Below are 17,764 nucleotides of genomic sequence, written 5' to 3' on the forward strand. Positions count from 1 at the left end.
TTAAAACTGCTAATAAATCAATACTGTGGTATTAATTTTGGGCAAAAGTGAGAAAGAGCAGGACCCTTTAAAGTAAACTCTCAGGGCCTAGAGTCTCTTTCATCAGATGTATGAAGTGTTAGCCACAAAAGCTTCTACAGTCAAACCTCGGTTCTTGAATGGCTCCATTTTCGAACGTTTCAGCTCCTGAACGCCGAAAACCTGGAAGTAAATGCTCCAGTTTTTTAACATTTTTTTGGTACTCGGAACGTCAGATGCAGCTTCTGCTTGAGTGCAATAAGCTCTTGCAACCAATTGGAAGATGCACCTCAGTTGCTGAACGTTTTGGAAGTCAAACGGTACAGATTATGTTCAACCACCGAGGTTTGACTGTACTTTAAAGCGACACAAGGCTCTAAGTCTGTTGCAGCAAACAATGTCTACCTGATGTTTAGAATTCCCCCAACTCAGGCCAGCAGCCTGACAAATCCAGATGAGAGAAGTGTGTAGCTGAACATTGAATTGTGACCAAGAGAAAATGGAATATTGGTATTAGCAGAAGAGAATGTTTGTGTGTGTGTAGATGATCCAGATGTGATGTGGCTACCACCAAAGTTACTACAATGGCGGGATCTGAAGTAAATACTAGAGCAGGCATTCCAATCTCTCTCTCTCTCTCTCTCTCTCTCTCTCTCTCTCTCTCTGTGTGTGTGTGTGTGTGTGTGTGTAATTTAACTAAGTTTCTTCTCATAGAAACTTAGCATAGCGTTGCAAAACTCACTGGGGGCTTTTAAAGAAATAAACACAACCGAAGGCCAAGGCAACGCTCACAAACCTGGTAGACATTCTGTCCCTCCTTTAAACTTCGCCAGCCTTCTGAGAAAGATGCAGTTCTGTATTTCTGAAAAGGACCAGGAAAATGAGCTTTCCCCAGCAAGAGCCCATTGCTTCCGTTAAAAACAATAGGTTGATGCAACTTGCAGTCTGCCCTCTGCTTGCAATTGCTTCACCCCGTAAAACTTTACCATGAACGCTTTCTGTGGTCGGTGTCTTGCCCAACCTTGCAAGGGAGGAACGGACTGTCACTGCTTAATTGCAGGGGTGTCTTTTAATGTCTAGTCTAAACCATAAGCCACAAAGAGGAAAATCTGTAGCTCAGCAGCAGAGGACATGCTTTGAATGTGGAGGGTCCCAGGTTCAGTCCCTGGGTTGCATCTGGGAATGTCAGCTTTCAGACAAGTGTTGACAGCATTCATCTAGATGGGCCTAATGGTCCGACTCTGCAAATACTTTGCTTCCTGTGTTTTTGACCATGAGCATGCTTTGTTAAAAAATAATCTGGTTGGTTACTTCAGCACCAGTTGGCAAATGGTTCTTTCCAGAGTTCTTTGAAGGCCTAATAAACTTGCCACTTAAATAGCAAGTGAAGGCGGTTCATTGGGATGTTAGCGAGCAAAGCAGATAAGTGTTGGAATAGACGTGCAAGTCACAGCTGATGCAAGTGTTTATTCTCTGTTTTTCTGAGGTGGTGAAAGTAGAGCAGCCTGTTGAGAATTGAAATGTTCTCCTGCCAGCTCCAGCCCTTCCTGCTATGTCTCGGAAGGGACGGGGGTAGAATAGATGAGGTTTCAGCACACAACACCCCCATGGAGGATGCCACACTTGCTTTCTTCGCTTGTGGAACCCTTAGGATGAGGGATATCACCAGGATCTCGTGGGCGTTCTTCCATCGTGCCCAAATTCAGTACCCCTTCTTGAGCAAAGCTCTTTTGCACTGGCTCTTTTGAGAGCCAGTGTGGTGTAGTGGTTAAGAGCAGTAGTCTCGTAATCTGGGGAACCGGGTTTGCGTCTCCGCTCCTCCACATGCACCTGCTGGGTCACACTTCTTTGAAGTCTCTCAGCCCCACTCACCTCACAGAGTGTTTGTTGTGGGGGAGGAAGGGAAAGGAGAATGTTAGCTGCTTTGAGACTCCTGAAGGGGAGTGAAAGGCAGGATATCAAATCCAAACTCTTCTTCTTCTTTTGCACCTTCTAAGCTGCAAAAATGAGCTTGAAGGTTTGTGGGCAATGCCTGTACGTAGGTCAGGGGATCTGACCCTTTGCCATGTGTGAAGGAATTGAGTGGGTGGGAATGGATCCCTCCTTACTGGCAGGTCCCTGTTTTGTATAAGAGCTTCCTTCAAAAGTAAAGCGATATGCTGCCACCAAAACGCTGGGGCTAGCACAAAATCCACTCACGTCTATATATCAATGCTCAATCCGAAATGTACTTAAGGCTACTTCTACCTTTTTAATGAGACTGTACTTGCATATCAAAGGAACTAGCTATCATGTTTAACTATGGCTCTGATTGCCTGACTGGGCTTGTGTTTTCCTCTTGTCAGATGATGCCTTCATCAACCCTCATCTGCAGAAGATTTTTGAACGTGTCCGTCAGAGTGCAGACTTCATGCCATTGAAGCAAATGATGGTGAGGATTTGCCTGGGCTGTATGACAGGAGGGAGCCTCTGGGATCAAAGTGGACGAACAGAAGTAGACCTGTGTTGAAAGAGAAAGCAGGCGCCTTCCTCTATTTACAGGTTCTGGGCCATTGCTGAGCAGGCTGCAAGAACAAAGCATTAAATAACCTTAGTGCACCTTCTTTCCTTGCCTACACCATTTTTAAAAAAATCATGGTGGAATTCATTGTTTAGCTCTCTAATTTGTATACATTAGTGGCTGCTTGGATTTTTAACCCTGGCCATTTATATCCCCTTGGTGCTTGTTTGCAGTTGTCCGTATGTCATAGCTGGATTTCAAAGTCCCTAGTCTAAGCAACAAGTGGTAGTGTCTACCTGGGAAGGGAAAACTCCAATTTGTGTTTTTTATTCACCGCTAGAAAACTTTGAACAATGACCTTGGTCCCAACTGGCGTGATAAGTTGGAGTTCTTTGAAGAGCGACCTTTTGCTGCAGCTTCAATTGGACAGGTTCACCTGGGGCGCTTGAAGAACGGGAAAGAAGTTGCCATGAAAATCCAGGTGGGCCTAGTGGTCTTCAGTGTTTTCAGAGTTGGCGCCCACCAGTAGCTCTGAATATGCACTTTGAGACCCACTCCTTGATGTTTTACAATATATTAGTTTCATAGAAGTGTAGAATTGTAGAGTTGAAGGGATCCCGAGGTTCATCTCATCACCTTTGGCCCCTGTGTGAAGCCTATGCGGCTGTAGGGTAGTTCTGTCACTGTGCCCCTAACACTTCTGTCTGAGATCAACAGACATTTTCAGATGGAGGACAGGCTCCTTCAAATCCTGAACCTGATTCTTGGGTTGTGACAAAGTATATGGTACGAATGGTTCACACATTATAGTTCCCTTTTTTGCTGATCAAACTGTGTGTCTGGACCATTTGTACTATAGACTTGCGCAATATGGGGGATGATGTGCCAGAAGCATTTTCCTTTTCTGGAAATCCTGGTTTTGGCAATTGCCATAATTCTCTCCATTGGGAGTTTTAATAATCCCCATGACAGTAGAAAAGTCCTGTAGATGGGGAGCCTCTGGCCCTTCAGATGTTGGGCTCCAACTTCCATCATGGTCAAGGATGATGGCGTTGTAGTCTAACAACACCTGGAGGGACCACCTGCTCTAGATCTAAGGTTTTGCTAGGTGGCATTTCTTGGGCTGCTGTCTCTCTCCCCCACCCCTATTTTTAAGCCCAGTGTAGGTTAAAAGTGACGGAAAGTTCCTGTTCTTGCAGCTGTTCATGTCAGTCTGCTACCCAGAGCACAGGTGTTAAGCTGTGAAAATTGGCTCCCTTGGCTCTTTTTTAGAAAGGAGGTGGAGAGGATGGAATTTTAGACTCCGCAGGCTATGCTTCGCAGGAGCATTTGAGAAGTGTGCTGTCAGGTTTGGACAGTCTAAATTACCTTGGAGAGAGGGAACTGTAGCTCATTATGCCTCCCCTTAATTATTTCTCAAACCAGCCTGTGTTTCTTATGCAAAGTAAACTGCATTATCATAGAACTCTCTTGATTGTGATAGGACTGTATCTTTTCTGAAGGATTTTTGCAAATGATGGGGAAACAAACCGTTCAATCCTGGGAAATTTCCCTGTTTGGCAGGCAACTCTCCAGGTTCTCAGACAGTAAAAAACCAGGGGGCAGAGCTGCCAGCCTCTAGGCTGGATCATGCTTGTAGAACCTTCTAGGATCATAGAATTGTGGAGTTGGAAAGCATCCTGCGGGTCATCTTGTCCCACCTTTTCTACTCTGCCCCACTCTTGCCCCCTCCTCCCCATCTCAGCTCACCCTCCTTTATCCTCAGTAAAAGAGGCCTGCAGAGTAGCAGCAACTAGAGTGGCTAGCATCTTTCTGAAAGATGCTCTTGCTGCCACAGTCCATAGCTGGACCTCCAGGCTTGTCCATGAACCTACCTGCCTGTGACTGTTGTGACCGGGAGTGGTTTCTCCTTTCCCAAAACACAAAGCAAGTGTGGCTGGGGAACAGGAGTGGGAGGAGGAGGCATGAGAATGTGTGTGAGATGCTCCTGATGGAAAGCATGTGTGCTGTTGTGGGTGGGTGGGGAAGAGAATGGATGAATGGGGTGTCTACCTGTGGGTGGATGGGAGGAACGAGGGATGTGGGGCTTGTGCATGAGAAAGTGGCAAGCAGAGAGAAGCCATACTAAGCCATACTTAGGCAAGCCATACTGTGCTAGCTGGATCAGACACAGGATTAGCCAGGTTCCCGTGACCTCTTTTCACCCTTCCATTTCACACCTTTATTTAGGGATTTTGTTTTTGCCATGACTGAAGCCTTGACCCTCTGTTTTAGTTCAGGAAAGTGTAGCAGGTTTTTCAACTGGAGGAGGTGCTCAGCATTGCCATTTCTCTCTCTCTCTCTCTCTCTCTCTCTCTCTCTCTCTCTCTCTCTCTCTCTCTCTCTCTCTCTCTCGTGCAGTATCCTGGAATAGCCCAGAGCATCAATAGTGACGTCAGCAACCTGATGACTGTCCTGAGCATGAGCAATGTTCTCCCAGAAGGTAACTTTGGGAAGGGGGCTGTTGTGCAAGTCTTCTGTGTGTGTCTGCTGAACACTACTCTGTTGTCTGCTGTCAGTGTTAAAACAGTTGGTTGGAAGCTTCCCCTGCTGCCTCTTACAAGCAGCGTAGTTGCTAAGATGAGACATAGAATGATGCTGGGGTATTGCCAGGTGCTTAAAAGACCAGGAGCCACAGGCCCATGACTTGCCTCTGGGCATATGAAGATGGGTTGTGCCCTGGGTTTCACTTTGTAGAGGGCCCAGCTGAGGGTTTTGGGGAGGGTTAGGGTCCAGGGCTTGGGCCCCCTGGGCTACCACCTCTGCCCCACATATTCTGGGGGACAACCTCTCACTATTGTGCAACAGGTTATTAGCATGAAATGTGGGGTGAGTTTTTAGCCTATGTTTACCAGATAGAAATCCATTCTGCTTTGCTCATCTGGAAGAAAAGTCCAATCATGCCCAAACCCACAGGAGAGCCCAGCATTCTGAACCTGATATGTGGCAATGAAGAGAGAGTAGCAAGATTGCTGTGTAACGTAACTCCTCCCTCCCTCCCTCGTTGGCAGTCTGTGGACTGGCTGCCAGATGGGAGCAGAGCTCAGGCAGACAGAACCACTTTGTCCTTTGAACTTCTTTTGCCTGGCTGTGGGAATGCTGGGCAGAGATCCGCAACCTTAATTGTAATCCCCCCTTGATATCTCTCATTAATCTTGGCATCAAAGAAGCCGTGGGAGGCTATAAGTCCGCAAATGCTTTGTATCACCACCTTTTCCATTTATGGAGCATGGGTGGCTTCAGTATTTGCCCCTCGGGATGCCGATACATGCCTAAATTGATTTCGTATGTGTGGGGGGATGCTATTCCTGAAGTCCAGGATGCGTTAATTTTAGGAGAACCATTCATGCTTTGCAGAGAGGTGCAGTTGCTACAGTTAACTAAGGACGTTTGTATATGGCTGAAAGTAACCGGCGAAGCGCTGCCTTCCAGGCTGAGCTCTTTTCTCTGTTGAGGAACCTTTTTCAGTCCGGGGGCCACATTCCTTTCTGGGCAGCCTCCCGAGGGCCAAATGCCCCTGGTGGGTGGGGCAAAGAAGAAATGGCAGGTTTTACCTTATGTACACCAGGCTAGTTTCTACATACACTTGTGTGGTCCTCTCTGTTCACCATCCAGATAAGCAAGAGGCGTTATCAGGGTTCATGGACACATGCCAGCCAGGGCAAAATATCTGAGGTGCAAATAGGGCCAGTGAGGGGCTTGGCCTGGTAGTGTTCCAAGGGCCAGGCAGAGAGAAGTGGAGGGCCGCATATGGTTCTAAGGTCTGAGGTCCCCCACCCCTGACTCTGTCATTGTTTCTATTTCAGTCCTAACCTGCTTCTTTCTCCGGCCATTTTGCCTCCAGGTCTCTTCCCTGAGCATCTGGTTGAAGTGCTGAGCAGAGAGCTGGCCCTGGAATGTGATTACAAGAGAGAAGCTGCCTGCGCTAAGAAATTCAGGTGTGTGTTATGGGGATCTGCCCCCACCAGATGCTGCAGTGAGGGATTCTGGTTTTGTCCCAAACACCTGGGCTTGTGCATGCTGTTGGACTAGGGGGAAAGAGGCTCAGAGAAGAATCTAGAGTAGCAAGTGGCTGCTTTGGGGCAAAATGGCGTTACCTCTGCTGAACCCCGATGTTGCAGAAACCCCAGGCCCCTGCAGGGGTTGGGCAGCTTCTTAGCATTTTGTCTGTTGCCCCTCAGGGAGCTGCTCAAGGACCACCCCTTTTTCTATGTTCCTGCTGTGGTGGAGGAGCTGTGCAGCCCACATGTCCTGACGACGGAGCTGGTGACTGGGTTCCCGCTGGATCAAGCCGAAGAACTCAGCCAGGAGATAAGGAACGAGGTATGGTCGCCTGGCCCCTTTTCAGCTTGGAGGTGGAGGAAGAAGATTGGTAGAACCAGAGGACACGGGCCTCTTCCTCAGGCCATTTTGCGAGAGAGGTCCTTTGAATGGACAGGTTGGGGCCATGCTGAGTATTGTGTGCAGAAATCGATCGCTTGGGAATGGTGGGCACCCTAGAAAATGTTTTGCTACTGGTTGTGTCTTGCAAATCTCAGTATTGGGGCCACCTGCACTGGGGACCCCAAAGCCACTGGCTTTGCTAACCTGCAAACCATCTTTCAGATAGACAGCCTGACCTTGTGTGTAGGATGACCAGCTTGGCAAAAGAGATCATCTCATCCTGGAACGAGCAATCAGAAACGCGTCCCCCTCTTGTTGCATAAGCACCCAAATATAGGCTTCTCAGTTGGGCCAATCCTAGCAGCTGAAGCCTGGTAGAAAAGTACTGGGTAAACAAGAGGTCAGACGAGAGGTGAAGCATGGACAAAAGAGCATCGGAGCCAAATATAGCAAAGGACTAGAAAGTTAACGGGAGGACAAGCAAGTCTGACTACAGCCAGATTGGCAGATGGACTTGGTCTGGTATTCCGACGTGCCCCATAGGAGGCCATTAAACACCCTTAACAGCTGTCAGCAAGTCACTGAGCGGGAGTATAAAGTTTGGTCTCTAGACAACAAAACGCCCGGGTACATGATGTATGTAGGTCTAGGCTTTGTCACTCTGATGTGTTGCTGCTCTGCCTTTTTCCCCCTCCAGCAGTCCTCACACTGGAGAGCCAGTGTGGTGTAGTGGTTAAGAGCGGTGCACTCATAATCTGGTGAACCAGGTTCGCTTCCCCGCTCCTCTACATGCAGCTGCTGGGTGACCTTGGGCCAGTCACACTTCTCTGAAGTCTCTCAGCCCCACTCACCTCACAGAGTGTTTGTTGTGGGGGAGGAAGGGAAAGGAGAATGTTAGCCACTTTGAGACTCCTTAAAGGGAGTGAAAGGCGGGATATCAAATCCAAACTCTTCTTTTTCTTCTTTTGCACCTTCTAAGCTGCAAAAATGAGCTTGAAGGTTTGTGGGCAATGCCTGTACGTAGGTCAGGGGATCTGACCCTTTGCCATGTGTGGAGGAATTGAGTGGGTGGGAATGGATCCCTCCTTACTGGCAGGTCCCTGTTTTGTATAAGAGCTCCCTTCAAAAGTAAAGCGATACGCTGCCACCAAAACGCTGGGGCCGCACTGTAGTGTGTCCAGCTGCTTCGAGGATTTCATGGTCCTACTGCCAAGGACCCATTCCCCTTTCTGTTCTGCTTTAGGGGATAATAAACTGATGTGAATTTACTTTCCCAAAGCTTTAGAGGCACACAATTTTGTTTGTGTGTGAGGGGAAAATTTGGAACACAACAGGTCACTTAGCATCTCTGCAGTGTCACACAGGGAGATTCTAATGAGAAAATTTAGGGATTTGCTTCTTCTTCTTTCTGTGTCGGCAGAAGCTGGTCTCGGCTCCAACAAGTGTGCCTGTATGGCATCTGTGTTTTCAAGCACATGTTGCCATGTTTGCACTTTGCCTTCCCATCTGAGGTGCACACTTAAATCCTGACCCTTTGGTTGCTGAACTAAATTTTCACCAAAACAGTGGTGCAATTGGTGCTCTCTTCTTCCTCAGCCCTTCTCTCCTGTAAATGGCATCCCTACTCTGGGCCACTAACTTGGCCACAATGCTGGCTCAATAACTCCAGCCTTTCTGGAAGCTTTGAGGGCCATTAAGTGACCTGTTGCTGGTCCTTATAGTTGGGCGAGCAACGTAGTTTCACCCCGACTATATCACATGTTACACGAAAGGGGCCACACTTCTTCTCGAGCTTTGTAGTTGTGCATTGTCCAAAGCAGTGACTCTTTGGCATCTCTCTCTCTCTCTCTTTCCTCCTAATCCACCTAATCCCAGGAGTCTTTGTAGCATCCTCTGCCTGCCAGACAGACATTCATGATAGCTGTGACTTACAGTTTCAGTATATTCTGCATATCTACCTAATCTGATGCAAGTGGGAGCTTTTCTAATTCATTTTTGTCCCTTTGTTGCAATTTTTGCAGATCTGCCACAACATACTCGTTTTGTGCCTGCGAGAGTTGTTTGAGTTCAGATACATGCAGACAGATCCAAACTGGTCCAACTTCTTCTATGACCCAGAATTGCAGAAGGTAAATGGCTCTAGCTGGACTTGGCATTAGCTGCTTATGCAGCACTCGCTTCCTTTTTTTGCAATGGCTTCTTGGCTAATGTGCTCCTTTAGGTGGAGGTGGTTCGATTAGCTGGGCAAGTGGGTTTGAGGGTAGCGCCTGGAATCTAGAGTTTGTGGGTTTTAGGTGGAAAAGGAATCATATTTCATGGAAACGATACAGCAAGAATGTAATGGGAGGGATAGTAAAACTCTGCTGACAATCAAATAGAATTCCACTGATGATGTCTTTGAAGGAAAAGGTAAGAAATTATCACCTGCCAGATGCCTGTTTTCCTATTGAAGGGCCGTTGACCCACTGGAAAAACCAGCATTGCAGGACTGTATAGCTCAGGCATAGGCAAACTCGCCCCTCCAGATTTTTTTGGGACTATAACTCCCATCATCCCTAGCTAACAGGACCAGTGGTCTGGGATGATTGGGAATTGTAGTCTCAAAACATCTGGAGGGCTGAGTTTGCCTATGCCTGGTATAGCTCTTCCTCTGTGCCACCCCACCTACCTCTCTCACATATCAGAGAGCAGGACTTGGGCTCCCAGGGTCTAGAGGGCCAGAAATTAAGCAGAGCGCTGCAGGTTCCCCACCCCCAAGCTTTAGAGAAATTTACCTTCTTTAGGGGCACTGGAGCAATGGCTATTAAACTTTCAACATCCAGAAGACCCTTTCCATATTAACTTGTTCTGCTAAGGAAATGTGGTGTGTGCATTGCAGGGGATTCTGCATCTTAATCTAAGCCCCATCCATGTGTGCTTGAGCATAAACCCCGTGCCTTCCTATAGCTGTGCATTGCAGCCACTGTGTTGAAATTTGCTGAGGGGACCCTCTTTCCATGGTGGTTACTTGGTCCATCCTCATGTTTGTGCTATGTGACCCTTCCAACCAGGTGGGCCTGTCCAATTGTCCTTGTTTCCTTAGCTTTGTTAGAACTGGGGACAAAGTGCTGAAATTCTCCCAATGAAAGGAGGGTTCTTGCCAGCCATGTAGTTTTTGTATATAAAAGCACATGTACTAAAGCAACCTGTGAAGTGTTGCTGTTTTAGGTTTTCACCCTATCCCAATAACAAGTGGGAAAAGAAAGTGGCTTTATGAAGAACTCCAGCTCTTTGTAGCACTTAATATTGTTCTGACAAGCATCAGTGTAATAGTTTCTGTTCTGGTGTAAAAAAACACATTTGTACATCTCATTCAGGTGGCGCTTCTGGATTTTGGCGCAACCCGGGGTTTTGATGAGGAATTCACAGACCTCTACATAGAGGTGAGGACTCCTAAAACCTTTTGTGATGGTTTGTTGTTTTGTGGGCTTGAGAAGCATGTTTGACTTTTAAGTCGCTGGATTCAAAGAAAGCTAGAGGTTTAACTGGCTTTTTAGTTCTCCCTTATCGCAGGCAGCCCAACTTTGTTTGTTGCATTCTAAAACTGAAGAACTTGGACTGCTGTCATAATTCACCTTTTCCTAATGTGGATTTTTTTAAAATGTGCAAAGGGAGTTGATGGTGTGAGGGAAATTGCTTTTAAAACCTTAGTAACGCTTAAGATGTGTTGCTATTTGTTTTTATTTAAATGACCCAAGTACATATTCTATTGTTCTTGTGGACAGACTCAAAATTGCTTTTTAGCAAACTGCCATAGGGAATATATTGGTCCTTTCCCAGTGAAATAGGTATTGTTGCGCAGGACCCAGAGATTTTCTCTTAAGTGGGACTTGTGCAGTGAAAACGGCAATATTTTCCTAGTAGTCTAAAAACAAATGTCATTCTGAGAAAAGTATTCTCCCCCTTTCTGGCCGTATCTGCTCAAGGCAAACATCTGGACTCTTGAAAAGGGTTCCATGCTGCCAGCAAAGAGTAGAGTCCCCTTTTGCCTGCTGATTTTTCATGGGTTGGAATGTGTCCTGTGTTTCAATTGTAACTAGCCATGTTAAATTAGGGCATCCATTCTCAGTATACCAACATTTCTTATTGTTTCACTGGTAACACAGGAGGGAAAATGACCATTACTAACTCTTAATTTAAGCATAACCACAAGGACTCCCAATTGGGCATTTAGCTTTGCAATGTGGAATGTTATCCATTAACTCTGTTCTATCTGGTTTTCCCTTCGCTTAAAGCAGTTCACAAACCAGTAACGTCTTCATTGACCACTAATAAGGAACTGTATGTCACAGTCATTACTTCTGCAAATTCATTATGCTATTTTTATACACATAACATGTGAAGACTTGGTCTATTCATTTGTATCATTTATTATTCCCATGATCCTTGTTTATAAAACCCAATAAAAAGCTACATTAAACAAGGGCATGCATTCCTTTCATCCTAGTATCACATTTCCGGTCTCCAGTGAAGACAGCTGAAGTTTGTGATCTTTCAAAACTGCTCACGCTTCTTAAAGGCTTGGCCGAATTCTTTTTTGTGGGATGAAAACATATAGCTTTCCCAGTATTGACCATGTTTCTGAGTAAAGGATTTTCCTTGCTATTGAAGTGCTTAATAGGATTGGCTCCCACCTACACCTTCTGGCTTTTGAATTTTTCTTCTTCTTCCAATACAGTTAATCAAAGCAGCTGCTGACATGGACAGAGAGAAGGTGCTGAAGAAATCAATAGAAATGAAATTCCTAACTGGCTATGAAAACAAGGTACATAATAGCACCAAGCAATCCACTCTTTGTTTAGCTACCGGTGCGACTTCAGTCTCCTTTAGAAACTTCAGCTAAATAATTACTCCCTTTTTGAAGCTACCTATTTATTGTATCTATAGAACTTAAATGTCTCTTGCCAATGCCACCATGGGGGTCAACATTAGCTGCAGCTCTTAAGTGGCATATCTCATCACTCCTTTCAAATCCAGCTTAATTTATCATGCAGGATATTCACTCATTCTTCTAATATATGGGGGTATGATCAGGGCAGCTGGCTTGAGCCTGTAAAGGAGAATATCCTAAGTTTGAGATATTCGAGGTTTGGAAGCTTGTTTCCAGCAAAGTGTGGGTAGTTGGCAAGGACGCTATAAAACACACTTCCCGGGTGTCTCATGTCCCAGGTTCAATCCCTGGCATCTCTCGGTAAGGCTAGGAATGTCCCTTGTCCGAAATGTCAGAGAGCCACTGCCAGTCATTGTAGACCATACTGAGATAGATGGACCAGTGTTCTGAGTCAGGGTGAGGCAGTTTCCTATTATTTCTAAGCAGGCTCCAAAGTGTTGTCCTTCAGGTTTTATTCTGGTGGATTGCAGTTATGGGATTGGGGAGTTGTGGGGTGTTGGAGCTGTCATGGTCACATAGAAGGATGGTGGTAGAGCTGGAAGTATTCTAATTTGGGTGTCCATTGTTGGGGCAGTGGAGATGTTCCTTTGATTTTTGAGTAGGGTAATTCCAAGATTTTTAGCATTTCAAATATGCTGGCAGGAAGTAACAGAATATCCACTTTGCTGGCCTCGCAATACTCTTTGCTGCCAGCAATAATTTTATTTGAATTTAGCTTGACTTTTTTTATATATGATGCACTGTAATATTGTAGAATTGTGGCCTGGTGAAAACCTGAGATGGGTGCAGTCCTTCATTTTTCTCCCTGTGGAGAAAGACTCCTGTTCAGAGAGTCCCCATTTGAATTAACAATGGAAGTGAGAGGTAGTTTATTAAGAGTCAGCAGCTTGGAGGAACATTCTCCTTGCTACCCTTGATCATATGGGAAGTCTGTGCCGCCACATTAGGCTGTGAAGGAAATAGTCCTTGATCTTGTATGTCCTTCACAGTAGCTGTGTTGGGTTGTGATTAGTGGCACTTGCTTCTGAATAAACATGCACAGGATTGGAAGTGTTGGGTTCTGACACTGCCTGGTGGACACTGTCTTAAAAAGCAAAGCCCACTGACATCTCCACCACCATGCCAGTCACACCTGGCACCACCTGGTAGACCTGCCTAAAGTCTGCCTGCCTCTGCTTATGAGCAGACAAATAGAACATTTATCCCTCCAGACTACAACTCCTGCAATAATTGACTCTCGGTGCTAAGTGGGCTGAGCCTGGTATAGTTATTTGTGAATGTTTATTCCAGAGCTAGAGAGATTAACTATTCTGCTGTTTATGGGATATTTCCTCGTCGTATTCATGACCTGTAGAGTTAGGAGTTACACGGTAGCTGCCTTTTTACTTTCTTTTTCCTCTGTAGAGCTATTCAGAACAGCTGATCAGAACCACCCTTCTTTCCATTTTTGTTTTGCTCAGGCTATGGAAGACGCCCACTTGAGTGCTGTCCTCATCCTTGGAGAAGCTTTTGCATCCAGTGAACCTTTTGACTTCGGCAACCAAAACACCACTGAGAAGATACATGGCTTAATTCCAGTCATGCTGAAGCATAGGCTAGTCCCACCCCCCGAGGAGACCTACTCTCTCCATCGGAAAATGGGAGGCTCATTCCTCATTTGCTCCAAGCTGAAGGCCCAAATTCCATGCAAGGACATGTTTCAGGAAGCCTACAGAAAATACTGGAGTAGAAAGGCAAGGAAGGAATAGTAGCACAGAACTGTTGAATGTCCCCTTGGGTTTATGGCCAATCACCAAGGTTCTAGCAAACCACAGTGCGGTGTCTTTTCTCTCATACCCCCCAGAACACCAGCAGCCTGGCTCCTGGAAGCAGAATACCCGGTTCTAAGGACAGTGTTGTTCTTTTGTTGGACTTTTCTCCTCCACTTTACACTCACCTGATTCCCTGTGTAGCCTCTCTTTTTACAGGAAAATGGTTGTAGCCTAGTGTAGGGATTGTGAGGGAAGGTTAGGCAGCTCTGTATCTCACTGTCCCAGGTATCAGCTCTCTTTTTCAGATTTTAATACTGATAGCTGTGTACCAATTTGTTTTTTTTATTGAAAACAAAACAAAGCAAGGGGTGGTGGAAAGAGAACCAAAACAAGTTGGCATTGAAATTGTATTGTAATTCTCCAAATGTCTGTGGTTTCTCCCCCCACCCTTTTTTCATAGGTCCTTTAATTTTTCTTCTTCTAAGGCAGGATACAAATGGTTTCATACTATGAAGTTTAGATTGCCAACACAACTCACAAGAGAATACTATTTTTGTATGATGCTTGCTGGGAATCCATAAAGGTCGGGATCTCCTGATGGTGCAGTGTAAGATGTGTACATAGCCTATTTTATGCCTTCAGTCTCTTAAGTTTTCAAGGAAAGTGAATATTTCCAAGGATCTGATAGAAAGTGGTGCAGTGGCGTATGTAGAATGCCCTACTTTCAAATGTGGCAGCCGTCTGATTCTCTTGAGCTGAATGTATATGCAATGTAGTTAATGGGGTTCTCTCGTTAAATTGAGAATTAGAGAAGCCAAAGCTCTTAACTGTGGCATTTATAGAAACCCAGCAGTGAAGCTGAACTATCTCCACCTTCATGCCTGCATCTTTGTAATGCAACCTTTGATGGGCATGGGGAGATTGATACTGCTGTGTTATCAGTGGTGTTTCAAGATTTTGTTGGAAAGCATAATATACATTAAAGTAGCTGAACGCACAACTTTAAGCAATTGGAGGCAACTCGGCAAATGTATTTTGGGAGGGGTTTTTTTGTACAACAGTTAGTTGTAGCTGTACAACTTTCAACCGATTTCCAATAAAGAAGTGCTTGTGCAGAACGTGGCTTGGCTGTTGTTTACTAACCTGGAAGAAGCAGCAGCAAGTGTATGGGTACTTTTTCGCTTCTGCTTACTCTGATTCTGTTCCAGTAATAATGCCTCTTAAGTACTTTGTTTCATAAGCACTATATTCTGCTGACAATTTTAGTTTTCACCTTTAAAGCAGGGAAGCAGTATCTGGCTGGGCAGACAATACAAGTTATCCTATAACTCAAAAGAGATCTTCCATCTCCACCCATGGTGGAAGTGCAGTGGTGAAGATGATGATTAGAGACAAGTTACAGCAGATTGTATTGGACTGGTAAATTATGGAAATGTCATGCAGTTGTGCCATAAGAATTTATAAATCCTTCCTTGTTGGCTTATGCTCAGCCCATGGTATTCAGGGAATGCCTCTGAATGTAACGGTCCAGTTTAGCAGTCATGGCTGCTTATCCTCCATTATTTCATTCAAATCTTGGGGAGATGCATTTCGTAAATTATGTGTTGCATGAAGAAGTATGTTGAATCAATTTCTGTGTTTGACGCTGAATTCCAGTTTACACAAGCAAGGGCAAAATTTCCTTGGACCGTTCAGATTTTAGGAACTTCATAGTAACACTGTTCGAGGCCTGGCACCATTTGGCCCTATTGGTTTGAATAACGAGACATTTAGCAAGTCAGGTGTGTGGACAACTATCACCTGTGTTTTGGGGAGGTTATTAACCATCCAAATGCAAACCATTACAAAAGAGTTGTTGTTGTTGTTGTTAAGATTTTATGAATCGGCCCAAATTGTGTGGCACACTGTTCCATGCAAGTGGTTCATAATACAGCTTCTCTTACCTTTTTGCATGATGAGTGCCCGCTTATTTGACATGCTGCATGTAGGAATGCTAGTTAGATGATGGCAAGAATGCAGGAAGTTTACTTACTTGCCCCTATTGTTCCATTAGTTCCTAGTGCTGCTCTTTGTTTACAAGCTTCACATTTGAGATGCAAGCCCCCTTTAGGAGTTACTTGTGTGATGGACCTGTTTAGAGCCCTGCCTGCCAGAGCTGCACAACTCCTCCTACTGTTGCCATGTTGGTGCATTGCTTGAGGCCAGGAGCCTGCTCTACAGGTGGTGCCACCTTGGGTGATTTATAACCCTCTGCAATTGGGGTTTTCAACTGCACAGAAAGCCTCACAGAGCAGGAGTTAGGTCTCTGCATGCATGGCGATGGTGGGAGTTGTGCCACCTTGGCAGGCAGGGCTTAAATACCCAACCCCCTTGCATGCATATAGAGGACTGTAGCGAACTTACTTTTTCCTCTGGGCTGCTCTTCGCAGTTGTGCTCTGTTAACTTCATTTAAAATTTGACTTTATGAGAAGAATAACTGAAATCTGTATCCTTTTAAGCTTCTATATTTAATTACAGTTAAAATGTTGGCTGATCTGGCTTGTAAACCATTTGTCGTTTGACGTATTCAAACTAGAAAATGCTTTTTACACTTTGATTCTCAAAAAAAACCCCAACGTTTTAAAGTATGTAATTTGGAGGGGGCGGCGAAGGTGAAATATGAAGAGATGGTTAAAGCACTGATAAAAAGTATAAAAAGCTGACAAGGGGACTTGTTGCGCCAAACACATTGGATACCAGTTGAGAGCCTGATCAAGCAGATGTAAAACAGCAGCTATGGATAAGCAAAACTTGTCACGGAAAGGATACCTATTAAACCCAGTTTACACAAAAGGTCACTTGAAGGATTTCATTCCTGTATTGGAAAGCAGACTGCTTCCTGTGTCTGAGCAGCCCTATCTTTATGTTCACCTAATCCTCTTTGTAGGGAAGTCGGAGGGAGTTCTCACTAAACTGCAAAGATGTTAAAATCATTTTTTAAAATCCCTGAAGGCTGTAAGCTTTATAACTGCCTCAAAAGCAGGGCAGGAAAAACCCCACTAAAACCTCTACCTCAAATCCAGTTCCAGCAGGGTTTCCACACTGAGCTATTATAAAAAGTAATTTGCATGGAAAGACTTTCTGATCAAGGCATCTGCCATCTGGGAATTGCTTTTTTCAGGAAGTTGGATTCTGTCTTAACCCAGCTAATGTCAAGGGCAAATGAAAAAATAAGAGGTTGTAGAAGTGCTATTATAGAGGTATTGCCAACCACGCATTAGCTGTGATGCTGCTGTTTCTTTTGTAAAAAGGAGTTTCCTGGGGAAAACACATCAGAAATCAGCCAAAAAGGAAAGACCACAAAAACTTCAGTGTGAAACGACTCCGTGTTAAGTTATCTTTGGAACTAGGCAACATTAACAAGGATTTTTTCTCCGCTGAGGATGGAAGAGAAGGAAGTCTAAAGGAATAACCACACAAAGCTATGTGTGGTTAAATCCACTGATTGCATCCAATCAATGGACTTCACTGTGGAGTTAAGTGTGCCTGATTTTGTGCTGAATAAAAGCAGACCCTTCATGTTGTGACTATCACATGAGGACCATTATGTGCACCACTCACAGACCCTTTTGCACAACCAAGTGTGGGATGTGATGTACCCTTCCCAACCAGTAGCTGTGGCTGTAGGGGTGGAGCATTCTGAAAAGCAAACACTGCATCCTTTCTCTGTGACTCTGGAATCAGAAAAACCATGAAGCTTCTGAACAGGAAGTCATGTGGCAGAAGGTTCTTAATGAAAAGCTCAGTTTTCTGTTCAAGAGGAGTTCTATCTTGTGCATTTGAAAGCTACTTACCACAACCTGCTTTTTATTTTAATTCATTTCTGCTGCCCTTCCTCTCTAATGGTTGGGGGCCTGGTTTGTAGAATGCGGTCCTCCTAATCGCCTTCAAAGTCTGAGTTTCTCCCAAACCCAGTGTATTCCTTCTGCATCTCCTAGCTTAGGCCTCCCCATAGCTGTATAATTGTTGATGGGTATGATGACTCATGGCTTGAAGCAGCTAGATGCAGGGAAAGCAATCCCAAAGGAAACTACCCGCTGAAAGGAACAAAACTTTCAATTGCTGAAATTATGTGACTACCCCATCATATCCCCTGTAGCCCC

At 45.1% G+C, this 17,764-nt stretch overlaps 1 protein-coding gene across 1 annotated transcript in view; it reads left to right on the top strand.

The window, feature by feature from the left end:
- COQ8A (coenzyme Q8A) overlaps positions 1 to 14,739 on the top strand; it is a 56,712-nt gene extending 41,973 nt beyond the window's left edge. Inside the window, exons 7-15 of the mRNA XM_081904033.1 lie at positions 2,364 to 2,449; positions 2,859 to 2,999; positions 4,919 to 5,000; positions 6,402 to 6,495; positions 6,739 to 6,880; positions 8,962 to 9,069; positions 10,297 to 10,362; positions 11,658 to 11,744; positions 13,331 to 14,739. Of these exons, the coding sequence (XP_081760159.1) occupies positions 2,364 to 2,449; positions 2,859 to 2,999; positions 4,919 to 5,000; positions 6,402 to 6,495; positions 6,739 to 6,880; positions 8,962 to 9,069; positions 10,297 to 10,362; positions 11,658 to 11,744; positions 13,331 to 13,618 (1,094 nt within the window). The 3' untranslated portion in view covers positions 13,619 to 14,739. The remainder of the gene's footprint in view (positions 1 to 2,363; positions 2,450 to 2,858; positions 3,000 to 4,918; positions 5,001 to 6,401; positions 6,496 to 6,738; positions 6,881 to 8,961; positions 9,070 to 10,296; positions 10,363 to 11,657; positions 11,745 to 13,330) is intronic.
- The last annotated feature ends 3,025 nt before the right edge of the window (positions 14,740 to 17,764 follow it).

Source organism: Podarcis melisellensis (genome assembly GCF_964234715.1).
Source record: "Podarcis melisellensis genome assembly, chromosome: 3".
NCBI classification, from domain to species: Eukaryota; Metazoa; Chordata; class Lepidosauria; order Squamata; family Lacertidae; genus Podarcis; species Podarcis melisellensis.